The following is a 1,461-nucleotide window of genomic DNA, read 5'->3' as shown; positions in this document are numbered from 1 at the left end:
GAGGTGTAGGACCATTGTGACCAAAAGATAATGATACAGTAATTTATGAATCCCCTAAGGTTAATAAAAATTAAATAAAGTAAAATGAAATGACAGGTCTATCCTTGCATAAACATGCTTTCTTTTTCACTGCAGGTTTTGATTCATCTCTTAAAATAACACTTTTGATCTAGATTCTTGGTCACTTGTATTGGTGCATTGTTCTTGTACCAGCCATTTTGAGAGGTACAAGACAGTATATTTAGTAAAACAGGTAGACAGATTTAACTTTGAAGCTTTGACATGGACAGTAGTGTCTCTGAAAACCACTTTTATAGTTTACAACTTATAAATTTATTATTTACGGAAGAATTGTTCAAGCTAAATTTCTCCAGTGTATCTTGACTTGTAGAGTTGTGTATAATAAGATAGGAGTTTAACAGGGCTTGTTACAGTATCCACAACTAATTTAATGAGTCCTCAGAGGTTTTACCACAGTAGTCAGTGGATCTAGCAAGCAGGTTCTCATGATAATAGCCACAATACAGAACAATTTACACAAGATCAGAATATGAATGTAAATAAGAAAAAAAGGTTTAAACAAAAACATACTAAAAGGCTAAAATTAATTTGACTTCTTGCTATGGTCCATGTCCGAGTTATATTATAGACGTTCATGATTCTTTTGAGGTATATGTGATTTAAAATTTATCAGGAATGGTCATACTGGACTAATGTGATTTTTTTATTTATTTATTTGATATGTCAAGATAATAGTCTGTAATGTAAGCAAGAAATTTATTAGATAATAACATTTGAAATATTATACTAAATATTTTCAGATAGAAGGATAATAAGTTAATCCATGTTTTTTTTATTTGCAGATTCATGATATCCTGTTACGACCCACAGAGCAAGTTTCGTAACCAACCTCTTGGATACAAAACAGAGACATGCTCAGGTTTATAAAAAATGAACACCAGTATTTGGGTGTGTTTAACTACAACCAGTTGTAGTTGGACAGTTGTTAGAACTGTTTTGAAGAATGTATTTTGCCAAGAGTAATTACGTTTTAGCTATTATACTATAATAGTCTAATGCAAGTAAATTTATTTTAAAGAATCATGTTGCTTGAATATCTTCCTGTTTATGGAATTGAACTTCAAGATATTTTGAAAACCTAGTAATAAATGTGATCTTCTAATCTTGAATAAAGAGTGAACAGGTTACCTGTAAGAGGACCTTAGAGTCATAATGAATCCAAGTGTTTCAGGACAGGCAACCACTCTAAGCCAGTATTCAAGCTTAAGATTCCCCAGGACACAGCTGGGATGAAAATAGCATCAACCTGATTGAGGCAATTAGGAAACAAGAAACTCTAGCTTACCCTAAATTTTAAATTCTAAAAGTCAGAATGTTAGAAGTGTTTTGAAAATGATATCAAAAGGATGCATTTTTCTGGAAAAGTAATCCTGGGTGTGC

At 31.8% G+C, this 1,461-nt stretch overlaps 1 protein-coding gene across 3 annotated transcripts in view; it reads left to right on the top strand.

Moving 5' to 3' along the window:
* LOC119591282 (dehydrogenase/reductase SDR family member 11-like) overlaps window positions 1–1,102 on the top strand; it is a 7,892-nt gene extending 6,790 nt beyond the window's left edge. For 2 of the 3 annotated variants that reach the window (XM_037940003.1, XM_037940002.1), the window contains exon 7: window positions 864–964. In XM_037940003.1, coding sequence (XP_037795931.1) covers window positions 864–905 — 42 coding nt within the window. In that variant the 3' untranslated portion in view covers window positions 906–964. Of the gene's footprint in view, window positions 1–863 lie in introns of all 3 variants that reach the window. The other variant, XM_037940001.1, reaches the window with a different exon arrangement.
* Window positions 1,103–1,461: the final 359 nt, after the last annotated feature.

Source organism: Penaeus monodon, chromosome 28, assembly GCF_015228065.2.
Source record: "Penaeus monodon isolate SGIC_2016 chromosome 28, NSTDA_Pmon_1, whole genome shotgun sequence".
NCBI lineage: Eukaryota > Metazoa > Arthropoda > Malacostraca > Decapoda > Penaeidae > Penaeus > Penaeus monodon.
Note: the sequence above shows the minus strand (reverse complement) of the source record. Positions and strands in the feature narration are given on the sequence as shown.